General features: G+C 39.7%; 1 protein-coding gene and 1 pseudogene across 1 annotated transcript; one reads left to right on the top strand and one right to left on the bottom strand.

The window, feature by feature from the left end:
- Positions 1 to 4,258: 4,258 nt before the first annotated feature.
- Positions 4,259 to 23,140, bottom strand: SUB1 (SUB1 regulator of transcription). Its single transcript, XM_054583917.1, has 5 exons — positions 23,044 to 23,140; positions 19,881 to 19,953; positions 17,337 to 17,459; positions 6,215 to 6,323; positions 4,259 to 4,582 (listed from the first exon to the last, which is right to left on the bottom strand). The coding sequence occupies exons 2-5, from the start codon at positions 19,950 to 19,952 to the stop codon at positions 4,503 to 4,505; spliced, it is 384 nt and encodes a 127-aa protein (XP_054439892.1). The 5' UTR covers position 19,953; positions 23,044 to 23,140; the 3' UTR covers positions 4,259 to 4,502.
- On the top strand, positions 15,203 to 15,484 carry LOC129078976 (acyl-CoA-binding protein-like; annotated as a pseudogene).
- Positions 23,141 to 23,225: the final 85 nt, after the last annotated feature.

Raw genomic sequence — 23,225 nt, 5'->3', positions numbered from 1 at the left:
AAGTGGGAAGTGATTGAAACCGCAGGGGACACTTAGGTCAGTTTAAATAGCTACCGAACACAGCCAAATCCACGCCGTCAACTACATGTTGCGCACTGTGTTTAAATCACACCCCCTGCTCTGTCCGTGGACCCAATGTCCTCCCGTAGCAACCATCTCATCCCTCTTTATTCTGCACAACCAAGCTGCCGAGTCTGCACACCTCACTCAGACTCTGCCTTCCCCGGCCATCAGCATCCCCAGCGACCTGCCAATTAACGAACTTCAGAAATGTGAATGTTGCAAAAATTAAGGAAAAACGCATGACCTGTGTCAGACTTAAGACTGGAGAGATGTAACAATTAAATGGGTCGAAAGCTTTTGCTATAGATACTAGAACAACTGGCAGAGTCTGAATGGGGTCTCTGGGTGAAGAGATATATGGGAGTTCTCTGTACCATTCTAGCAACAGCTAATTATTTTTAAGGAGGAAAAAAAGCCAGAGTAGGAGCTATCAGAAGACTCAGCAAAAAACAAAAAGTGCAACTTTACATCACTTTCCAAGACGCCTGAGCTACTACATACACAATTACAGGTTAGCTCTGACTTTGATGGAAGGAGAACTCTGTATAGTGTTTTTCTTACCCAGAAAGGTTAGTTATAATATCTAAATGTTGAAATTCAGCGTGATTTTTTTTCCTGGCAGTTAAAAAATGGAAGTGGCCTAAAACACTTCCAACTTAAGTTATCCAGCAGAAAGGTCATTTAAAACTCTCAAAAGCCACAAAGTGAAATTAGAGGAGAAAGGATGTGTTTCACTTTGGTCAGAAACAGCAGGTCACTGTTAATCTAGGACTAAAATGGCTGTAAAATCATGTCTGGGAAGGTCTGAACTCTGTCAGACTTTTATATAAAACAGTTGGGGGAAGGGGGGAGTCCTGAGTAATACTATCATTTACACAGACGGACATTAAGTCTTGTGTATACTGTTATATAGTAAGTAATTCTATATAAATTTTTAAATGCTTCATGCTTCTAAAATGCCTTTTCTAATCCCATTACACCTTTGAGCTATACTACAAAACTGTAAAGTTAGTGATTCCAAGTACTTTTTTTTTACTGAATTTTTGAGTCAACGTTTCACAGTTCAGTGGGTGGGGCAAGTTGAGAGGCTTAAGTGGTGTCCCATGGACTTTTCTATCCCTGCCTGAAGTTTCCCTAAACAGACATGTAAACAGTAAGAGATCTCAATATATAACTAAGCAAAGGTACTGATCAAGAAAGGGAAAATAGACACTTTATAAATGAAAATGTGCGTTTGAAAAACGCAGAGAAGTCTATTATACAGCTAGGTATTCCACAGAGTAGCAGACTGCACAACGTTCACGGGGGGAGGAAAAAGGAGGCTGTGCACACCTTCGTGTTTGCATCTCCCTTTTGGATCGGGCGGACCGCCCAGTCCCAGGGATGCTCCAAGACTTCACCGGCCAAAGCTAATCCACGTGCCAAAAACACTCCCACAGAGAGGCGCTCTGTCTGTTAATAAAACCCACTCAACAGATAACTTAGCCATTCACCTTCAGGTGTGTGAAACTGGGATGACACAGAGGGCACATTTCTTATTTTTTATTTCAACATTTAAAATATTCACAGATGGAGTATTGTAGTTGTTGACATCTCCATGGCAGAGGCACCAAACAAAGCATACAGGTATTCCACAATCACAGAGTTACGTACTGGTGACCACGTAAGTGTTTACCCCGAAAAGTTATCTGGAAAAACACCACTTAAAAAAAAAAAAAAACCACACACACACACACACACACACACAGTTTTGAGTGTTTCACTGAGTTAATTTCCATAAAAAGTGAATAGCGAAAAATAGGAGAAATACGTAAATATTAGCCAGCACTTTAATATTTCAAGCTTGTGTAATATTCTCACATATCCATGTCAGGAACACTTAATTCTCAATTCTTTTTCTTTTCCTCTCAATAGCCAAAGCCAAGATGTACCTACTTTTTATTTTCAAAGTCTTTTTTCCAAAAGCATTATGTGGAATAGGTTATCACAGGATCTTGACTAGCTAATGAGGTAGGAACAGTCTTCAAAAGAAGTTCTTAAGCACTTATGAAGCGAAACAGAAGAAAATAATCAAATTATATACAGTATTTCTTTTTTAGTAGTTGTTCTTTTAACAACATGCCAAGAGCACTGGAAATTGGTCCAATGCTGCTTGTACTTTAAAAGACAAAGAGTAAAACCCCACGGGAAAAGCCCTGCTGCTGCTGCACATTCAAGGGCTGGTTTTATTCAGTCCCTTCTGGCCTTGTTTACAAGGTGAGAAACGGCTGCTCCAAAGTGCCTCACTTTCTTCCTGAAGAAATCTTACCAAGAAGGTAAAGTAAAAACAGAAAACAGAAGTACTCTTTTTTTCGGTACAAGTTAATTTGGCTGTTATTTTAACTCAGTTCTCATCCTTTCCTACACACAAAAATAACCAATAATTTCTATATATTGCATATCCAGTAACATTATTTCAATGAATTTAGCAGTCAACGTACCAAATTCTGCCAGAAAAAACACTCCTTATATGAAGGGTTTAAGCTAAACAGCTAGAAAATGCCTAGGTAATATAATAAACTTCAGCACCATCTCTTTATTAGCAGATTGTTTCAAAATGTATACACCCCTTAAATTCATATAAACCTAGGAAATTCAACCATTAGTCCCTCTCCATTCTACAACAAAATCAATGTTCTGTGTTCTAACTGTCCTTTTTGTGTATGTAGGGAATACTTTACAATCTACCCAATTAAGCTAACAGGACACGTTTCCAAAAATGGGGGAAGTTATCAATAAAAAAAGTTATTTACACACTTTAGTACCTATTATTTGCTGAAGGCTAAAATACCAGAAGAGAATTTATTTCCCTAATTAAGTAAATATTATAGTGCTAAAAACACTTAAAGAAAACCCTAAAAATGAAAAAAATATTTAAAATAGAACAGCTGTCAGATAACTGATAAATTATATGTGGACTGGCAGATGGTTTTAAAATCAAGTCCTTGACAATTCCATAAAATGTTCTACACATCGTTAGCAATCAAACTTGGTATAATAGTGCAACTCTCTGATAGGGCAGTAACCATTTTAAATTTTATTTTAGCTACCAAAAATAATTTGTCAACAAGAAATTTTTACATGTCTAGTCTAAACCTTTCTTTTTACTATTCTACCTAGAATTGTATCCTACCAAAGAGATCAAAATATCATTTAGTTTGAAGAGAACTGCTTCATCTTCACTGCCTTCTTTAACTTCAGTAAAAGCTCCCTTACATTCTCTCCCTAAGGCCACACACCACGCCTTATTTATTGCTGCCAAGCCCCCTGAAATCTATGCTTCTGTCCGTGTCTGCTTTGTCATGATGGTTCGATGAAAATCATTGTGAGTGCCTGCTAAAACTCAGTATCACTGAAGTCCAGTAGACTAACTGCAAAAGAACTAAGTCTACTGAAGCAAAGGCCAGAAAACACAAGTATATGCTCTTTCCCCTAAAAACTGACATTACCTACTGTAACAGTAAAGCTCAATAATTCCTCTGGCTATATATAATTCATACTCAATGTTTATAAAATAAAATGTTAGGCCAGTAAGCTTTCACAATTTTTATTAAGTCCTAGTCTAATTTAACAATTTCTGCTTTTATAGACATCATCCTATGATGAACATGTTTTGTAAGTGAAAACAAATCAGACACCTAAGCCACTATCCTCTGCAAACTAAGCAATGAGATTAACTACCACACAGAACACTACAGGTAATGACACATACTTACTTGCTCAGAGTTTTCATACAAGCCATGTTGTTTATCAAACTATATCTCCTAATATTTTATACAGTAGAATTAGTGATTGTAGTTTTCATATAATATTTTTATTACAGGTACCTTATTGAGATAACTAACATTTCGACAATTTCACTGACTTTCCAGATTAGCATAATATATTCAAGAGCAAAAAGAAAGAAAGAAAGAAAACTGAACATGACAAGTTATTAATGGAAAACGAAGTAAAGACAAAAAGGGGAAAGTGAAGTGTCACTGGACATTTGTTTAGAAGAAAACAGAGCAACTACGGATTTCACAAATTAAAAATTTATCAGTTCAATACAATACAAATCCTTTTGAATGTAAAAGGCTGAAATTAAAAGGTCTGTAAACTTTTGGCCTTAAATAGTACCAATTCTTCTGATCAAAGAAGGCCACAACAGTTAAGATTGTATTACGTGATTTTATTTTACACTAGGTGGTGGGCACAAAGCGATCCTCCTTAATGAAGTTGACAATGAGCTTCACTTAGATCGTTTTTAATTAATGCACATTAAAAAAAAAAAGTATTCTTACAAATTGTTCTGCAATCCAAATATACAATAGCTTGGGAAAAAAGTTTAGAAAACAAAAGCCAATGTAAAAAGACAGGTTAAAACAACTAGACTAGTACAAGTTTATATGGCTCTGATTTTACAGTTTTCTCACTGCATCGTCAATGTCAGAAATCTGTTCCTTCAGCTGGCTCCACTGCTCGGGGTTTAAAGAAATACCTAAAATAAAGTTTTAAAAGTAAAAATTGAGAATCTATACTTTCTTGAGGAGTTTTACACCTTCAACTAAAATACTGTTTTATCAAAATGATCATTTTTGAAGGGTACAATGATATAATATTGATATCTCATAATTTGTTAATTACACAGTCATCACAATTACCTGAGATCAATCTGATACCCAGTTTCACGTTCAGACACTGCTTCCTACATGGTATCGATACATACCATGCCCAGTGAGAACAAATGACAATCTGCAGATGTATCTCACACGTGCTTGCAAACTAGCAACCTAGGTGGCCAGGCCCGTTATGGTGTGTGACACCCCAGAGCTACACCCCGCTGGTTCCAACAGGTGCTCAATATTTCCACAGGAACTCAGGGTGAGTGACTTTGTGCTGAGTTCCTCCAGAAGCATTCACTGAGCTCTGGAAAATCCCTGGGATATGGTCCACACTGGAATTCTTGGAATTACACTCTTCAGTCATGCTGTCAGAGGGTTCAAATCCCATCCTCGCAGGCACTAACTTTAAGACCTTAAAGCAATTGCATTACTTAGGAGCTTCAGTTTCCTCACCATTAAAATGGTACTTATACTTCAAAGGGCTGCTGTGAGAGATTAAATCAGCTAACCTGAATTGAAAGCTTAGCAGATCTCTGGGCACAAGTAAATACTCAGAGTGTTTGCTTAATGACATGCCTGTCCTACATAAGGTGCAATACTATGAACAGAAAGAACTTTGTACTTTAAACTTTCAATATTCTAATACCTAACCCATACACACAGAAATAAACTAAAACTGAAGAATTAATGTATCTCAGGAAATTGCCGGAAGCCATGAAACTGAGAGGAAAGAGGAGAATGTACTGGGCTTTAAAGCTAATCTAATTGTTTTAGTAAACTTCTGCAGGAACAAGAAAAGAAATCTGGTATCAGCCACAATGGAACAACTGGAATGACCAGTCCAGAAGTAGGGTGAACACGAAAATGTAGACTATAAAAACAAAGAGGGTTAAGTTTAATAAACCTAAAAAGTACTGAAGCAAACTACCTTTTCAAATGGCATGCAGGCAGGATAGAAGAAAATAAGGAGGTATTTTTTAAGAGCTAAGGATTAACCTAAAGCAGCTAACTACCCAGATATATGATTTTATGTTGGTACACAATGCTCTCTAGCTATTGGGTCAATTAATAACATATGCTTCACTGGTGCTAGATGAAGCAAAAAGAAGACAAAAATCCATTTAAAGAGCACCAACCTAAAAAATATCCAAAAGGAAACACTGTGGGAACCAGGATTTTCCATTCTTGATTTACAACTTCCCAGACAGTGCCTACTCTACTTCAGAATTAATGTTAAAAAAAATTTTTTTAATTACATTCAAGTAAATTAGCAGCCAACTGGAGTGATATTAGGGGTACTATTTTTTCTGGGTTTTATTCCAACAGCTATATTTAAAGTACCTCATTAAAAAAAGCTAAGTATCATACCCAAAAAAAATACAGAAGATAATGAATCAACCAAGTAAGAATCACTGCAAACATTATTTCAATTTCAAGCAAGGTAGGTCACTTAGATCATTTTTTATTCAGTCCCAGTATTAGGACAAATTCAGAAAATTAAATCTCACCTTTTCTTCCTGGTTTCATTTCACCTTCTGGATCCATCCAGTATTCTCTAATATCAATGAGGACTTTTCCTTTAAAGTCCCGAACACTGACGTACCTCATTTTCCCAATCTGCAAAGAAACATTAAAACATATTCATTTCTACAGTCCATATTTATATTCATAACTTACGGCATACTCTGCTTTTAATCACAAAAATTACTACTCTCAGTTTCAAAGCTGTAACCAAGGGAAATGTCACTATTAAAATCTTTCTAAAAAGATGGAACAAAACAAGCACAGTTCACATTTCCAATCATTTTATATTAAAAGAATCATTAGTAAAACAGTGCATCTGCTACGGAAAACAGTATGGACGTTACTCAAAAGAGAGAATAAATGATCCAGCAGCCCCACTTCTGGGTACGCATCTGAAAGAATTAAAGCAAGATCTTGAGATAATCATTTGCACACCCATACTCATAGCAGCAGTACTCAGAATAACCAAAAATGGGGCAACGGAGTGTCCATCTTCTGATAAGTGAATAAACAAAATACAATATATACATACGATGGAATCTTATTTCAGCCTTAAAAAGGAAGGAAATTCTGTTAGAGGCTTGTACAAAATGGATGAGCCTGAGGCCATCACGCTAAGTGAAATAAACCAGTCACCAAAAGACAGATACTGTATGACCCCACTCACACGGTGCCTAGAGCAGTCAGATTCAGAGACAAAACATAGCAGGCTGGTTACCGGGGGCTGGAGGGAGGTCAGGGGGTGCGGGGAAGCGGCAGAAAGGGGAGTTATGTTTAACTGTGTAACAGTTTTGCAAGATGAAGAAGTTCTGGAGCTTTCGCAACAGTGTGAACATATGGTTAAGATAAATAGTAAATTTTTATGTTGCATTTTTTACAATAGAAATCATTAGAAAGCAAACTCTTGCATATAAAACTACAACTGCAGGAAACCACAGACCTTTGCTTTAGCAACCATTCTGAATATAAGAATCCAGAGTCAATAAAAACATGATAAAGCTTTTCCCTTTACACATTCATTTCAAATAACATCTTTAATACATTTCACTCACAGTCTAATTGAGAACTTAATACTATCCACAGAAAACTCTTTTTTCAAAAACTTTATGCTGTTCTTTAACACAAACTACAAATTCCAAAGGAATAGAAAACACTTTACTCAACAAAGTACTGTGAACACTCCCCAGGAAGTCTGCCACTACTGTAACATATTGTCTAGCACTTACACTACAAAATCACACTTTCTGTTGAACACCTCTAATACCTCTACCCCTCTCTTACTCATTCCAAACCTACTCTTCACTCTTACTGACTTAAAAACAGCTATGACTGTTGTGCTTAAAACACCCCATCGTGTAGAAGCTCCGTGTTTGGCTGTGTTCCTCTCCCTACTGCCCTGGGCCTTTGATTATTACACCCTCTCCTCTATCGGGTGCTGCAACAGAGCTGTACGGCCGCAACCCGGGTACAGCCGTGCAGTGACACAGCACGCGTTTATGACTTCCACCTCGCCTATGTCCCCTTAGCCTGCTTTCTCTCAGCTCCGTTTCGTCTATTCACTTCCCTTTAGTTTTCCGTTCTCAAGTTTCTTGTCCTGCTGGTGTGTCCCCTACTTCCAGGGCACGCCCAATGCTTTATGGAGAAAATAAAGCCCATTAGGTACAAGGCACAGGTAAGTGCCTTCAAATCTTTTTTCTGTTATTTACCCACATCATTACCAATTCTTAACTTCTTTCCCTTTCATATACCATTTCTTGCTTATGGATTCTTTCCTTTCTAATGGTTCTTATCCACCATTTCCAAACATGTTATCTCCTCTTTTCTATAAAGCATTTCCCCCAACCTGCATTTTATAACTTTCCCCGTTTCCTTCTTCCCTGTAGTGCTAAAGTCTGAAAAGAGAGAACTTCTGTTTCTATCAATTAATTTGCCACTGCCTACCCTAAAGTCTCCAGTGATTTCATCATCAGTTTTAATAGTTCATTTTTCACTCAGTCTTCATTGTATCCCCAATGCCTGTCATACTGGAATCCCGATAAACTGTTTTAATAAATAAATTGAGTAAGAACAAAATAATACTCACAGTGAAACTGTCAACAGTGACTTATAATATTGATTTAATATTTTTAAAAAATTTTAAGTATCTTAGGCAGCTATATAGCACCGAACTAAACATTTTCATTTTGGTTTTTACCGTGAGCCCAGAAATTGTTAAGCAGATAAAATTAAAACATATTAAAAACCTACTAAAATAATATTGATTATGTAAGTCAAGTTTAGTGTGGGCTTGAGCAAGTGTGAGAGACTTTAAAGGGTGAGATTTGACCTTGAAATATATTGAGTATTAAGTAAAAGGAAGTTTTAAAAAGTGACAAAAACATAGAAGGGAAAAAGCAGAATGATACAATGCTGATACTCAAGGACAGGCTAAACAGACTGAGTCATACTGAAGAGGACTTCAAGTATCACAGGAGAATTCTGAAGCCTTTATGGGTTCTTAGACCAAGAGCAAAAAACAAAAACAAAAACAAAAACAAAAAACAGGCTTAATACTGCTGGGGCTTGTCTTCTGCAAGGCATATTCCTGAGAAATCTAGAATCTGAAAACAGGGTTAAATCTTTAAAAATCTCACGAGGAAAACAGTTTAAAAGTCAAGACTGAAAGCAAACTAGTTTTAAAAAATAGACAAGCACGTTGTAAGTATATTAACGCACATTTTTACCAGTCTTAAAGTAGAAATAACAAGCACTCAATTCTTTTATGTACATAGTGCAGAGTACAACACACTAAACACACAAGAAATGGTTAGCTCATGCTTTTAATTTCTACCCTTGCTCTCTAGAAACTTCTTGGAAGTGCCCTCATCCACAAGTTCAATGAAGTGTGTTGGAAACATTTTTGTTTGCTGCAGGTTAACATAAGAGGCTCTTTCTTCCTCCCAAACATGGCTGACCATCTACGTATTCAAAACTTTGTGAATTTACAATTTGAGGTCCCTCATCACTTTCAAATGACTTGTGTATAATATATAGTAAATAAGAAACTACTCAAAGTAGAGAAAAGGTAGAGGTCAGTAAACTAACACTAAAATTTGGGAACATTCTGGAGACCAGCTGTGGGTTAAGAAGAAAGGGAAAATCTAGAGACACAGACTAACTGCTGATCCACAAAAATCTGAGTCACTTACAACCTAAAACTTACTGTGCATTTTATACACTGTCCCTCAATACATCGTTTTAGCATAAAAAGCTGCAATGCGAATCTCCAAGTAAAGAGGGGCCTGCAGACAAAGGCACCGTGTGTGTCCCTCGACTGTCACTCCCGCACACAGAGGCAAAACCAGCACGGGGAGTGTCCTCCCGAGTGTAAGGTGTAAGCGACAGCACAGGGAGAGAGGACGGCCCCTCGGGTCAGCGACAAGGCCCGATGGCTGCTCTCACCGCTTCCTTCCAATACTGCACTAGAAACAGTAGCAATAAAGCAAGAAACAGAATGGTACAAAACTCGACAGACATAATCATTAGCAACTTAGAAAGTTCTAAGAAGTTTCAAAAAATACACGTAACATATAAAGTAAATATATAACAATGTTTTCATGTTATATAATATTACGCATATTTTTCTTGCAATATACTGGAAAATGAAATTAACAATACATTTACAATACAATCAAAAAATACAAAATACTTAAGAATAAATTTAACAAAAGATATTAAAGACCTCCCCAGTGAAAAAATCACAAAACAGAGATTCAAAAAGATCTGAATAAATGGAGAGAGATACCATACATATTCTTGAGCAGAAGACTCACTATTGTCAAATTGCCTATTCTCCTCAAATCAACCTTTAGATTTACCCAATCCCAATCAAAATCCCAGTAGGCTATTTGGTGAAAATTGACAAGCTGATTCTAAAACGTACATAGAAATACAAAATATAGAGAATAGCGAAAAGAATTCTGAAGGTGAGTAACGTTAAAGAATGCGTACCCTGCCTGATTGCCAAACTCACTGGAAAGGCGTGGCACCGACGACAACGCTGGGCTGCAGACAGGCTGCAAATGACCGGAATGCGATGCAGAGACAGGGAACGTGCTCACGCGTTCACCGGTTCTCATCACAAAGACCCAAGGTAATACAGTGGAAAGCAAATAGTCTTTTCAACAAATGATACTGAACAACTGGCGCTCTGTGTGCAGGAGAGAAAAATGAGAGCCAACCCGCCTCAGACCATACACAGAGAAACTACGTCGACATGAATCACAGACCTAAACAAGAATGTTAAAACTACAAAAATTCTAAGAAAAAAACACTGGCTAAATTTTTGTGGCCTTGGGGTAGAAAAATATGTCTTCACAGGAAACAAAAAGTATTAAAAGGAGAAAATTGTGAAAAACTGACTTAATCAAAATTAAAGCTTTTAAAGATACTTAAATAAAATGGCAAACCACAGACCCAAAGGAAATACTCACTTTACTCATGTCAGTCTGACAAAGGCCTTCTATCTAAAATATATGAAGAACTCTTACAACTCAGTAAATCAAATGACCTTCTTTTACATGGGCAGAAGACATCAACAGAATCTTCAAAAACAGGTACATGAAGCCCTAGCTGGGCAGCTCAGTTGGTTAGAGCATCATCCCAACACGCCCAGGCTGCAGATTCGACCCGTCAGGGCACATACGAGAACCAACCAATGATGCGTAACTGGGTGGGACAACAAATCACACTCCCCCTCTCACCCCCACCCCTTCCTGTCTCTAAAATCAATACATTTTTCAAAAACATTCTTTAAAAGCAGGTATATGACATTAGGGAAATGCAAAGTAAAATTATAATGAGCCACCACCACTAGGCGTCCGTGAACTTCAGTAGATAAAATTAAAAAGACTGCCAATACCCAGCGAGAATGTGGAGGCAACTGGAATCTCATCCATTGCTAATGGGTGTGTAAAATGGTACAGTTAATATGGAAAACAGTTTGGCAGTTTCTTATAAACTTAAACATACACTTAGCTTATGACCCAGCAAATATATCTGGTATTTATCCAAAAGGGAAAAATATCCACAAAAAAACCTGTACAGGAACATTCATAGGAGCTTTATTCCAAATAGCCCTTGAGAAATAATCCACTGTCCATCCAAAGTGAATGAATAAACAAACTAGTATAATCATACAATGGAATACCAGTCAGCAATAAAAAGGAACAAATTTCTGATAATTCAAAGACGTAATGCTGAGAAGCCAGACACAAAACAATACAGACTGCATGATTCCATTTATGAGAGTTTCTAGAACAGAACTGCTAGCCTCCCTTTACTATCACCCCCTGCCCCACAGGGAGAATTTCCTGGGGCACTAGAAACACCCTTTCCACAAGAGTGTTTGTATTTATCACAGCTCATCAAATTATACCGTGTGTGCATTTTATTCTATGACTAAATGATCTCAATAAAGTTCATTTTAAAAGAAAGGAACTTACCCAACAGTCACCTCCTCTCCTTTGAAAAGAATTCTGAATAAAGCTAAGAAATTCTTAAACCCTACCCCCACCCAAAAAAAAAGAAAAATGAGGTAGTACTATACAGATATAATTAAAGTAGAAAGAGTAAAAATCACTACAATCACATGTCAAAGGAGCAAGTAACAGAACGCATACAATTTTCATGAATATAATTTGGAAGTTAGCAGGAAAAAAATACTGTGTACATCATAGGAAACAGTGATTCTTAAATTTTTTGATTCCTTGTCCCCTTTGGGGATCTGATGAAGGTATGAATAGTCCCTTTAGAAACAACAAAGAAGTTTAAACAAAAAAATAATTCCACAGACTCCCTAAAGGACACTCATAAAGTCTCCACTCCACACTACCCCTACAGATTGAGAACACATGACTGGACAATGACATAATTTAGAAGTATCAGTTTTATCCTTAACTCATCAAATCACCTAAGGTGGTATTACTAACCCTCATGCCTACCTTTGAAGAAAAATATACAGGGTCAGGCAGAAGTAACACCTATTTGAATGTGGTTGGTAGGGTGATATTAATAATTTATAGTTTTAATTTGAACATTTCATCTAAAATGTTATATGGGGGTGCTTAAGTGTGATATTGTCATGTTAAAGAGTTACATGCTTAGGATTCTGTAATAAAAGATTTTGTATAAAAAGGGGGCATTATTTGTGACAGACCCTGTAGCTCAAGTCCCCTGCGCCTCAACCATTCTAACCCTTAAAACACTAAGTAATTACAAGCCAGTTCCCAAGACCACCTTTAACATCACACAAGTCCTACCTCAGGTAACTTATATCCCTAGGGAAGCACACTCTTAAAATTCAGAGCTGAAGGAACCAGACAAAGGCAGCATCTAGAAGCATTTCCTCTGTAGCCAGAATTCTGGCCAAATCATTCTAGAGTTTAAAAGGTTAGTGCAGTGACATTTAGAGAGCTGCTTATGTTTGGTGTACACTGCTTTACTAAAAAATAAGTTTATTTCCTCTAGCTCTATTCTCGAGAGAACTATTTTTTAAAAAACTGCCATATGGTTACTAACCAATACCCAAACAATTTTAATTTAAACTTTAGATCTATTCGTTAGTATATCTGGTAAGCTGGATCCTGAAAGATTCTAGCAATGTCTAAAAAGTTCCACTCTGTGGGAGCTGTCTTCAAGAAGTATAGAAAATATATATCCCTGTTTGGGCGCGGGAGTGGCGCGCACTACTTTACAATGCACAATGAAAGTAACTGATTTTCCTTCCAAAAACCCTATCTTTCGTCTCTTTCTAATAAAATTATCAAACCATCAGTACGAATAATAAAGTCCTTATTTTATATTATATAACTAATGTACTCTAATGTGCTCTTAGGCCAATTAAAATTCAGTGTTATCACCTGAATACTTTTCAATGGCCAAAATAACATTTCATGGAAAAAGCTATAATGGCAACAAAATTAAATATATTATCTCTTAGAAGGCCTACACTATGGTCTGTGAAAAATTGCTTTAAAAATAAGGCCTATGCTCCTCCTAGAAGCATTTTCAAAAGTGTAAGGAGCCTAACAGCTTTATCAGGCATGGGAAGATTTCCAAATTAAGTTGAACTCACTTTTTTCAGTGCGCTCACCACCCCTAAAAATAGATCTCGGTTTCCCAAATCTGCTCTAAGAGAATAAAAACTCTAAATATGGGTCCTGGTCTCTTTTCATATAAAATTATGGGTTGAAAAACAAAATAAAATCCATTAATAGGCCACAGGGGCTCTATTTATCACACAGGTATAGGTAGGCATACAGTGAACAGAGCTAATCAGAGAAAAGCCCAACATAGTTGCCCAAATATCTGAAAGTTTTTACCTGCATTGCAAAAATTAAGTTAAAATATTCCAAAGCAGCCCTTCATTCTACACAGGCGGAAAGTGAATAAAAGGAAAGGATACTCTTTTTGCAAATTTTATATTTCATTCTGCCCCTTAAGATAGCTTCCCACTCACTGCACTTTGAATAAAACTCAAACTCCTAAAAATGGCCTCCCAACAGGAAGGTCCTCCAAGATCTCGCCCTTCACCCTCCTCACCAACTAGATCCCCAATCTGCACTCAGCTGGACTTTCAGGTTCCAGTCACAAGGGTTTTAGGATTCTTGCACAATCCAAGTTCTTTCCTATGTCCAGGTATTTGCACAATGTCCTCTACTTTGAAAACAAGTCCCTCCTCCCCCATATACTTCATGTAACTGGCTCCTCCTTTCCTCCTTTGCCTTTTTTTTTAGAGGTGGGGTAAGGGGTTCTTCCTTGTCTGTGCCCTAACCAGGGTCTAACGCACAACCCCCGTGTATCAGGACCATGCTCTAATCAACTGAGCCACCCCTCATGGGCTCCTCCTTTGTCTTACGTGTCAAATGCCACTTTCTTCAGAGGATTCCCAGAGCATGTACTCTCTCTCTCATAATTATCTGCCCTTTAACTTCTCAGCCCTTCTAATTTTAGAGAGGAAGGGAGAGGGAGCTTTCAAAAGAGGGAGAGGGAGAAAAAGAAAATGAGACAGGCAGACAAAACACTGATGTGAGAGAAAAACACTGATCCGTTGCCCCCTCATGTACATGCCCCAACAGGGGTGGAACCTGCTGCCTAGGCGTATGCCCTGCCCTGGGAAGGGACACAACCTTTCGATGCACAGGACGATGCTCCCACCGAGCCACCCAGCTGGGGCATCAGATGATTTTTTTTTTAATTTTAATTATGTTTATTGAATTGAGAGAGGAAGAGGAAGGAAGAGACAAGACAGACAGGCAAACACAGACATCAATGTGAAACAAAATCCCCAACCGGGGATTAAACCCACAACCTAGATATGTGCTCTGACCAGGAATTCAACCCTTAACCTTTCGATGTACAGGACGATGCTGCAACCACGCCACACTGGCCAGGGCAGCCCTTACGATTTTAATTATACCGTGGTACCTCGGTATTTGTCGTTAATTCATTCCAGGACTGTAAGGAGTACCGAAAGATGAAGCATTTCCTCTTGTGGGGAGTGTCATGACTCACACAAGTTCTAACAAATGCAACAAGCCCCAAGCAAGCATCAAGTGCGGAAACATTTTTTTCTCATCAAAATGCAACAAGTATAGGGTCTGACGAGTTCTGAAGCTGACGACTACCAAGGTATGACTAAATGTGTTTTTGTGGACCATTTTTATCCCATGAAAACACAGATCCCATATGCTTGGTTCATCAGTGCACATCCAGAACTTAGCAAGGTCTAAGTGAAATACAGTACACGGTCAACTTTTTATCCACAGAAACAGTGCCCTTTCCTAATTCTTACAAACAGAAACTTATATTCTCTATCAAATTAACCTAATCTGCTCCGACTTCCTCTATGGTATGCATAAGTCAGGGAACTACACCCATAACTAAATAATTCATCTCTGACTTTACCCAGCTCCCCGCCGCCTCAGCCAGCCGCCTGTAATCCCGCCGGCATGTCTCAGGCTGACTTTGACAAAGCTGCTGAGGAGAGGAGGTCAAGCACCTCACGACCAAGCCAGCAGATGATGAGATGCTGTTCATCTACAGCCGCTACAAACAAGCAACGGTGGGTGACATAAATACAGAAGAGCCGGGGATGTTGGACCTCGAAGGCAAGGCCAAGTGGGATGCCTGGAATGAGCTGAAAGGGACTTCCAAGGAAGACGCCATGAAAGCTTACATCCAGAGTAGAAGAGCTGAAGAAGTACGGGATCTAGGGACAGGGTCTGGCTGCCAGCCACGCATTTCACCTGAGCTGATGATCTTCCCTTGTTCTAATGCTGTGGATGGAGTAAGATATGGAATGGACCCTCTTCCTGAACACTGTCCAGGACACGGCTTTAACAGATTAAAGACCTGAAATGGTTATTGACCTTGCTTAGTAGTTTTTGTCTCCAGGTCAATTAAAACTGAATGTTACTTTAAAAAAAAAAACCTGCATTTTGTCTACTTTATGTATTTTTAAATAAAAATTATACATACTTGAAGTGTACAATACGATTTGATAGAAATATTCATAGTGAAATGATTATTACAGTCAAACAATTAACATCATCGTCTCAGTGTTACCATTTTGGGTGTTTGATCAGCGCACCTGAAACTTTAGCATATTTCTAGTGTTCCGTATTACGTACAGTAACCATGGGGCTATCTTCTTTATCCAGACATGTAACAAAGCAAAAGCGCATAAAAAACATCAAAATCCTACTCCCCTATTCTCACCTTAATCCTGTCACTTCTTTCAAGACTTTTAGTAAATTGTGTGTACGTTTGTGCGAGTATAATGATATAAAGGTGCAGTGTGTGTGCATGTGTGCACACACGCGAGCCTCACTTTCTAATCTAACACTTGCACATGCACTCTGTCCGACGTTTTGGCTTCAAACATGCAGCGCTCCTCCTTGGGACGCTTCTCCTGTTCCTGCTCTCAACACGGCACTCTTCCGTTCTTCGTTCTCCTCCGCCTCCTTCGGCCTACAGCCCTCTTCCTTCTTGAACAGCAACCAACAGGACCTGTCCTCAGTCCCCTCCTCTTCTCTCTCGGATTTACACTCCCTTCAGTCAACCAGGCTGCTCATCGCCTGGGGCACACTCCCAGCCAAGCCCTCCAGGTGCCAGAGGACACTCTTACTTAATCACATTGACAGTCAGGTCCAAAAAGCCGAACTTAACCTTTGCCATTAAAACTGATTTTTCCACATTTCTATCAATTAAACCTGTGTTTCTAAGGTCTCCCAAATTTACAATCAGTCTTCACTGATTATTTCATTCCTCTAGCCCATTTTTCCTCATCAGTAATTTATAATCATCGTTTCTTCTTTGGGATAAACAATCTAAGCCCCTATTACGGCCTACAATTAATTACCCAAGAGATTTCACCTACATTCGTTTATCCCTACCGCCTCTCCCCACAAATCCGTCCTGAATTGTACAATGATGCCACTAACAAGCCTCCCTAAAACAAGATACGACACCCCAAAAAAGAACTTCCTTCTGATGAACTTCCCTCACTTTACCTCACTATTCCACCTTATTCTCTACAATACGTAAACGGAGGGCCTATGTTAGTAAACCCACTCACCTTTTCTGTTCTTAATCAAGCCCAAACTGGGCAGGTCTTTATTGCTGCTGCTCCCTCTCCAACACCACCCTATACGTACTGGATACTTCACAGCCCAATACCAGACCTACCTTCTCCAAGCTACTTTCTACTGTGCAATTCTCAATCTCTTTCTTTGGATTTCAATAGTTTTTACATTCACATTGTTTTAAATATAGCAAAACTACAGCCATCTAAATTTTAACAATATAGCATCACACAGGGAGGATTTGAGATCTTGCTCCCAGGCATGTTTTCAATTTGGCTCAAATTAAACTCATTAAAAAAATTCCAGTATCATATAAATTACTTTCATTCAACTAGTTCTTATATTTCAAAGAATATCCTTAGTCAAGAGGACTTAATGCATATATAAAAGATTACGCATTGTTAGATTAAGGCACTTCCATCATTCTTCAGATCAAGCCAGACGGTCAATCCGCTGGACCTAAGAAAATGACCAGCTTTACCTGAAACATGTTGTCATCCCTGCTGCTGCTGCTCTGCTTAGAAGATGACAGGGCTCTTGAAGTTTCACCAGTCTTTTGCTTCTTTACAGGTTTTTCTGAAGTAACTTGCTTTTTCCTCTTTAACTTGAAATAAAAACATGAATATGATTAAAATTTGCACACTAAAGAAGAAAACACATCTCAGGTTTATGGGCAAGAAAAGGGATATGTACAAGTTCAGGGACCAAAAGTCACCACACAGGACGACCTGATCATAAATCCCTCGCTGGGCAGGTCAGGGCAGGGAGTCGCGCCCCAGGCATGTGACCTTATAGTGAAAGGTCTATCTTTGCATTAAGCCCTGTCCACTGTTTCTGTGCACCTAGGTTAACACACCCTTGAAATGTCTTTTTCAGACATCTGAAAAGCTTGACCAATCACCCTCAAAAGAACACATGGTCTTGTTAACTATCTGGTAATTCAACTCCTGCCTCGCTTTCTCCCTCCTTCATGGAATCTTTACATTCCCTTCCTACAAGAGAAACTACAAAACCATCATTCTCCAGCATGTTGGAGATTTTGGTTCCTGGCAATGTCATCAGTTTGACTCAGATAAACTCCTATAAAAATTCTCTACAGATCTGGGCATGTCTTACCTTGACAGGTTCAAAAGATTCCATTACTTTTTAAGATTTAAATAATCAAAAGACATTTGTTCATTAAGTAAAAAATCATAAATACAAACATAAGCAAGCTGCACCTGACAATGAAACTTTGAAACTAACCTAGAACTGATATGTAACAGTGTTTTCAGGTTGTTCCCAGGAGCCCAAAAATACTTGAGAAATTAGAGTGGTATTAACTAGAAGAGTTATTTTGTAGACCAGGATCCCACCTAGTCTTTGGGAGGAGCAACAGTAACAAAAAAAAAGATGAGGAGTCTGCTGCTTTTAATAAACTTCTGGAAACCAGTCTACTAAAGCTACAGAGGGAATGCGCTAATTAGGAAGAATATAACCAACTTACTCTGTTTCTAGGATATGATTTTTTATTTATGCTGTCAATTCCAAGAGACTGAACTGGCTTAGGGAATTTGAGTAGACAAAGCTAAGAAACCTATTTTGTACTGGGCACTACAAGTTAACTCAAGAACTTCATCATCACAAAAAAATCACTGAAGACAGAGTAAAGTTTGACTAGCATTCAAAATCAAAACAATGCTTTAAAAGTAGCACTATTGCAAAAGTTTTCAATATAGCCTCATTCTCAAAATGAGCTAACGGCCCATGAAAACCAGCAGAGGGCAGTCATGTTCTTTAGTGGAAAGCACAAGCTAGTACAGGGTAGGCAAGACTCAGTTTACAATTGTAATATGAATACAATTAATAAATAGAACAATAAACTGTTTTGTGTACTCACAACTGTAAACTTTTTCCCACCTTTATAGTTTAGGCTTTTCCTAATTTTGGACAAAGCTAGGTAAAATATAATGTATATAAGCCAAAAAAAAGGGGGGGGGCGGTATTTAATGTTAGGTCCTTACAGGATTATTAGTACTATTTGGAACAAACAGCAAAAATTTACTCAGCTCAATAAGCAAAAGCAATTATTCATTACATCAGGGTCTGTCTAGCTACGCCCTGTGGACTGGCGCATAGCAGTTCAATAAAACTGTGTTAAATGAACATATTCAAATGCTACACTATGTGCAAAGTTAAAAAACTGAGAGATTTCCTTCTATAATATATATATGTTCTTTGGAGTCTTGTTTCAACCTTCCAGATGATATTATATTCCATATTTCCCCATAAAGGTCCATCTTCTGCAAGATTCTCCCTTAAGGTCTCTTTTAACTAACAAGCTAAGCTCAGAGACACAACTCTGTAAGCTTCTAGGAGATAAAGCACAGGTCTGCGCGGAAGCAAGCCCTGGCTGAAGGGTCAGGTGCTCACTTAAGGGGAATCATGTACCACTTACAGTGCAGTTGTCAACTAATGCAGAAAAAGTCTATTCTGCCTAGGTGGGTAATTTCATGTCTGCTTTGCTGGGTTTTGATGTAACTAAAAGGAAGGGACCAGAGTAAATAACATTCTAACTTAAAATGTACCAAACTTAACATTTTAAGTAACACTTGCAGGCTCGATAAACACCAATGGCTGAGAAGGCTGTCAAAACCGACATCTGCATTCCAGGGGTTCGTATAATTTGGATCAACTAGTTCATACAATAGCTGCTGATGGACAGATTTCTAAATAATGGCAGAGTGGCTTTGGCCTTATTCTAATGCTATTCCCCTGGGGTCCACGGTGTGGCCCTGCAGCTGCAGGGCTCCTCTTCAGAGGCCGGCCAGAGTGCAAGTTAGGGGCTAGGTATGGCCCTGTGCCAGCAGGCACCCGAGGCACATTAGTGAGGTGACCCACCCGGGCCGGCCACACCTTCAGACACAGCCCTCCAGGCTCTCCTTCTGAAATGCTGACATGCCTTGCAGTCCTTCAGAACTGGATACGGACAATACCCCTGAATTTATTAAGTATCACAGAGATGATTTGGTCCAGTAATAGTCACCTTTTTGTCAACTTCACTGTCAGAATCACTGCCAGAAGAGCTCGAAGAAACAAGTTCCTTTGATTTAGGCATTCTGAAAGAAAACATATTATGTAAATAATTTCCAAATTGCTCTTGTTACCCTCAATTTAACTCTCCCACAATCAAAAACTTAAGGAGTTCCATGGTTCCTTCTACCATTTTGTGGTACTGGAGTTGCTACACTGAGCACAATGCTCTAAGTTATCCTGTGATTTACGCTCTTTCAGGTTGAAAATAATACGCAGAGTGAAGTGTTCTGACCCAACAAGGAGAAAATCTCTTACACCAATGGATCTTTTTATACTTCATTTTAGCAGGGCTAGATGCTTATAAGCAGGGCACTTTGCAAGCAGCAGTTGACAACAATCACTCTGAAAGCCAGAGAGAAATATGAATAATTCCTCTCAGTACTGCTTTCCACTTCTCACTGATGAGACCTAACATAAAATTATTCACTGCAGGAAATGACCACAACATTCACACAACACAGGAAACAGTGGTGTTTTACAGATGTTGATGTATAATTAATTTGCCATTGTAGTACTATTTTTCATATTTTGTCTATGTTCTTAATTTTATTTGGCTTTTTGACCGTGCTATCAAATAACAAGCGCTAATTCAAAGTTCACAAAGTTATACATAATTCATAATTCATTACATTTTACACTGATTTTCTACTCTGAAACAGACCAAAATTTAAAGAATCTGCTTATAGGAGAGGTGAAACCTTTCCTCAAATTCCCACTAAGACCCTAGTTCCCCAGGGTCCCCAAGACAGAGGTACTGGGTTGGCCAAAAAGTTCATTTAGTCTTTTTCATGCATGGCTCTAGTAGTGCCTTTAACTTCATTCTAAATAATTTTGTTAGGCTGTATTGTGACAGCTACGATAGCAGCATGCAATTTTTTAAAAACTTATCAAGATTGGACTTTTTGTGCAGCCACTTTAATACTGAAAATGGAAGAAGATACACAGAATTTTTGGCGCATTACACTATTTCAAGAAAGATAAAAATGCAACTGAAATGCAAAAAAAGAATAGTGCAGTGTACGGAGAAGGTGTCATGAGTGGCTGAACATGTCACAAATGGTTTGGGAAATTTCTTGGTACTACTGACATTTTGGCCAAAGAATTATTTACTGTGCGGCTGTCTTGTACATCAGAAGATGTTTAGCAGGACCCCTGGCCTCTACCCACTAGAAGCCAATAGAAGGAGAGAGCCAACATACTCAAAATATCCGACTCAATAAAGTTATTGGTGAAAATGAAAAATGTCTTTTATTTTACGGAAAAAACTGAACAGATTTTGTGGCCAACCCAATACATAACCCAGTGCCTTCAAGCAGATGTGTACTGAGTGACTGAGTGCAGCAAGGCAGAGTCTCGCTGCATCTGTTTTTACAGAGTTGGGTTTTTTTTTTAAGCCCAAATCGCAAATTTCAAGAAACTCCAAGGGATGTTTTACCTATTTTCAAGGCACTTCTAATACCAGGTAATAAAACGCGTATTATCGGAGTATCTTTAGCTCTCTCCATCTCCTCTGATGAGACTGAGTCATATTAATTTTTTATGCCCTAAAGGCCCCAGTATACACAACACAGACTGTAAATGTTTGGAAAAAAAGGAAAAAAAGACTTTGCTTTCTCCTTAAAAAAAAAAATCATAATCTAGCTCCAGACTTGAATTAGGACTGGCATCCCACGTGTACCACAATAGGAGGTCAAGGTAAAAGAAGGGGGCCATCCCAACCCTGGCCACAAAATTCGAAAAGCTCACACCGCGCCCAGCCCAGCCTGTTGACTCTAACTGGTCATTTCTTGATGAAAGATTAACATTCCTGGGAGCAGCAACATTCATAACCACGTTTCACACATTATTCCTGGGGCTGCTCCATTTTACAACCTCATCTCCGAATCAATTCAGTTCCGTATGCTAGCTGCTAATAATGCCAAGAAACATCTTTTAAAGGTAATTACATTAAGCATAACCTATTTTTCGCTTTGAAACAGCCTAGCATAACTGTACCATCTGTTAAAAGCTGCCTGGGGGCCCAGGGTCATTTCAAAGAACACCCTCCTGTTTAACCAAGTCAGCCCATTAAGAAGAAACAGGTAATAGTAACTAAAGCCAGTCTCTAAGAACTTTGGACAAAATATGTATTTATGTTTACTTAATGTGCCTTTACTGTCTTCCCCACCCTCACCCCCGCAAAAAAGGCAGGCTCGTAATTCAGGCAAATGATACTAAAATCGCTAGTGTAAAATATACGCAAAAACGCAACCTAAGAAAACTAAAGCTTCGGTCATCGCTAGCGTGTTGGATTAGAAAAGACGCTGTGAAAATAAACTAGGACTAAAGGGCACATGAATTCCGTACAACACGAGGGTGACGAGCACCAAGACCGGGGAAGGGGGTCGCGCGGAACCAGCAAGCCTGCCAGAACCCCTGGGCTGGAAACGGCTGGAGCTGCCTGGGGGCAGGTTGGTCGGAGGGGGCGTGGGAGGCGGCGAAGTGCGGAGGAGACTGTGCGGGAAGAGGAGGGACTTGCACCAAGCGCCATTTTCTTCTCTCGAAGCACTCGCTACCCCTGCAAACCAGCCGTCCTTCACCCTCAGCCCCCTCCATCACCCACACGCCACGCTCCCACGATGGGATCCGCTCGCTCCCGCCCCTAGAGCGCCCCCCACCCTGGAGCCAAGGGTGGGAGCCCAGCGAAGCCTTAGGGGAGGAGCGGGCCCGCACGCGCCCCCGCCCGGGCCAGCGCTAGAGCCGCAGCCACCGCTGCATTGTCCCGGGGGCGCCCGGGCCCCCTCCCCGTGGCTCCTCGCCGGGCCGCGCCCCGAAATCCCGGGCCGCTGCCCCGCCGCTCCAGGGCTATTTCCGGGGCCTGGCTTTTGGCGCGGATGGGATTGCAGCATGAGGGCCACAGGGTCGTAGAAGGAAGAGGGGGGTCGGAGACGGAGGAGGGGGTCCTTGGAGGCCGAGGCAGGGAAGGGGTAGGTCAGGCAGCGCCGCCATTTCCCACGGCCTTCACTGAGGAGAGGAGCGACGGGTCACGGCACCGAGCAGCGCAGGTGGGAGGGTAAGGGGGTCAGCGGGGTAGGGGGGGTTCGAGGGCTGGGGGCAGAGTCCCGCGTACTCACGCTCCGCTCCTGCTTCTTAACAGCCCCGTGCTCGCTCGCTCACGACTGACAGAGAACCGGACGTGACGGAAGCCAGGAGACACCGGCTCCGCCCTGCTGGGACACGTGATGGGGCGTGGCTTCGCTCCCGAAACTAACACCCAAGACCCTTTCCAGGGCCTTAAAGGAACCGCCCCTCGTCC

This window comes from Pteronotus mesoamericanus, unplaced genomic scaffold (genome assembly GCF_021234165.1).
Source record: "Pteronotus mesoamericanus isolate MK-2021 breed Mesoamerican mustached bat unplaced genomic scaffold, CSHL_Meso_final contig_75, whole genome shotgun sequence".
Lineage (NCBI taxonomy): Eukaryota > Metazoa > Chordata > Mammalia > Chiroptera > Mormoopidae > Pteronotus > Pteronotus mesoamericanus.
The sequence above is the reverse complement of the archived record's forward strand: the minus strand, read 5'-3'. Positions and strand labels throughout refer to the sequence as shown.

Bases quoted from the DNA above. Each gene is read 5' to 3' on its own strand.
- SUB1 (XM_054583917.1), bottom strand. From the start codon at position 19,952: ATGCCTAAATCAAAGGAACTTGTTTCTTCGAGCTCTTCTGGCAGTGAT. The intron at 17,460-19,880 runs GTGACTATTACT...TTTTATTTCAAG, and splicing joins ACAGTGAAGTTGACAAAAAG to TTAAAGAGGAAAAAGCAAGT. The intron at 6,324-17,336 runs GTAAAGCTGGTC...GTTTCTTTGCAG, and splicing joins GGGATGACAACATGTTTCAG to ATTGGGAAAATGAGGTACGT.